Source organism: Colobus angolensis, unplaced genomic scaffold (genome assembly GCF_000951035.1).
Source record: "Colobus angolensis palliatus isolate OR3802 unplaced genomic scaffold, Cang.pa_1.0 Scaffold688, whole genome shotgun sequence".
NCBI lineage: Eukaryota > Metazoa > Chordata > Mammalia > Primates > Cercopithecidae > Colobus > Colobus angolensis.
Genome location: NW_012120576.1, coordinates 63,642 through 65,835, shown reverse-complemented (window position 1 = coordinate 65,835; position 2,194 = coordinate 63,642). Strand labels below are relative to the sequence as shown.

Here is a 2,194-nt window from a genome sequence, read left to right as displayed (position 1 = left end):
TTTCCTGAATTTGAATGTTGTCCTCTCTAGCTTGGCTGGGAAAGTTCTCCTGGATAATATCCTAAAGAGGGTTTTTGTCACATTTTGTAAAAATTATATTTTAAGAGTTCTGGGATACATGTGCTGTCATATACTGTTAAGCAATCAAATCTCATGAGAAATCACTCACTATTGGAAGGACAGTGCCAAACTATTCATGAGGGATCCATGCCCACGACCCAAACACCTCCCACCATGCTTCACCTCCAACACTGATAGTATATTTGACCATGATATATGGAGGGGACAAACATACTAACTGCATCAAAGGCATAGCATGGCTACTGTGAAAGGAGGGTAAAAACACAAAGATGACATCACCTCTGACCTCCAGGAGTACTCAGCAGACTGAGGGAGACAAGTACATATTTTCCTGAAGGAGAGCACTGGAGTGATGCTGTGTTTAGAATATGGAAGTAGAGCAGTCACAGAGAGGCAGCGCAGCAGAGTACTCGCACAAGGACTGGGCCAGCGACTCCCCATTGCATGTGATATATGTGAGGGAAACCATTAAAATAGGCGAAGGTCACTTTCCATCAAGTCCCTGATATGGTCCATGGAGGTAGGATTGTCAATCTCATTTCAGCATTTCAGAGGCCTCTCAGGGTTTGGATATGGAAGAAGAAAACCAGCAATGATTATGTATTGCAGAGACGCAGGTGAGCCCCAGTTTCTTGCCAGTTGGGAGGTCAGTGCTAAGGGCCTTGGTGTCTTTCCTTGGCACATAGGATGCCAATTTCTTTCTGGACAGAGAGTATTTCCTTGGCTAAAGTTAAAATCTAAATTTTGTTTTGGGATAAATTCCAAAAATATTAGCTTTATTCAAATTGACTTTCACTTTATCTTTCTGAATCTTCAAGGTCCAAAAGCATTGCTTAGTAATTCTGTTTCTAAATTCACATTGCAGCTCAGGGCATGCTCTCTCTCCAAGGAAGAGACCATGATCTACTCTTGTCTCTAAATCATACAAGTAGGTATCTCAGCAAGTGATTCTCAGGTATTATTGTTCTTATGAGTAAATCATTGGCAGTGAGTGTGATTATGAAATGTTAAGTACACGCCCTCTATTGGGGTCAGGTTTTGTGCCTGTACTTCTTCCGCCTACTGTATCATAGCAGCTTAGAATCCCAGCTGCTGGCTCGGGCTGCAGTTCTCTGATGGCTCACACACGGTGCACCAGCCTTGTTCCTTTATGTCTGTGTCTACTGCTAACCTGTGGTTTTGCTGAGGCAGGGAAGCTGCTGGTAGTGCCCATGGATGGGAGCCACTGGTTCACCATGCGGTCGGTGGTGGAGAAACTCATCCTCAGGGGGCATGAGGTGGTCGTAGTCATGCCAGAGGTGAGTTGGCAACTGGGAAGATCACTGAATTGCACAGTGAAGACTTATTCAACCTCATACACTCTGGAGGATCTGGACCGGGAGTTCATGGCTTTTGCCCATGCTCAGTGGAAAGCACAAATACAAAGTATATTTTCTCTGGTAATGAGTTCATCCAATGGTTTTTTTGACTTAGTTTTTTCACATTGCAGGAGTTTGTTTAATGACCAAAAATTAGTAGAATACTTAAAGGAGAGTTCTTTTGATGCGGTGTTTCTGGATCCTTTTGATGTCTGTGGCTTAATTGTTGCCAAATATTTCTCCCTCCCCTCTGTGGTCTTCGCCAGGGGAATATTTTGCCACTATCTTGAAGAAGGTGCACAGTGCCCTGCTCCTCCTTCCTATGTATCCAGAGAACTCTTAGGGTTCTCAGATGCCATGACTTTCAAGGAGAGAGTACGGAACCATGTCATGCACTTGGAGGAACATTTATTTTGCAAGTATATTTTCAAAAGTGCCCTAGAAATAGCCTCTGAAATTCTCCAAACACCTGTCACGAAATATGATCTCTACAGCCACACATCAATTTGGTTGTTGCGAACGGACTTTGTTTTGGACTATCCCAAACCCGTGATGCCCAACATGGTCTTCATTGGTGGTATCAACTGCCATCAGGGAAAGCCATTGCCTATGGTAAGTCATCTCTCCTTTAGCACCTTAAAAGTATTCTGGCTTCGAATATTTAGACGAATTCCTTACTGAACTGGGATTTGACATTTGTGTTTGTTGCATCTAAAATTTCTTTTCTGTGTAAAAAATTATTTTGTGCCATGCAT

The 2,194-nt window shown here is 43.0% G+C and overlaps 1 protein-coding gene across 1 annotated transcript; it reads left to right on the top strand.

The window, feature by feature from the left end:
- The first annotated feature begins 1,123 nt into the window (after positions 1-1,123).
- LOC105500778 (UDP-glucuronosyltransferase 1-8-like) lies at positions 1,124-2,120 on the top strand. Its single transcript, XM_011926446.1, is given in 3 exon segments — positions 1,124-1,368; positions 1,371-1,441; positions 1,443-2,120. Coding segments are annotated over 3 exon segments (921 nt in total). The 5' UTR covers positions 1,124-1,196.
- Positions 2,121-2,194: the final 74 nt, after the last annotated feature.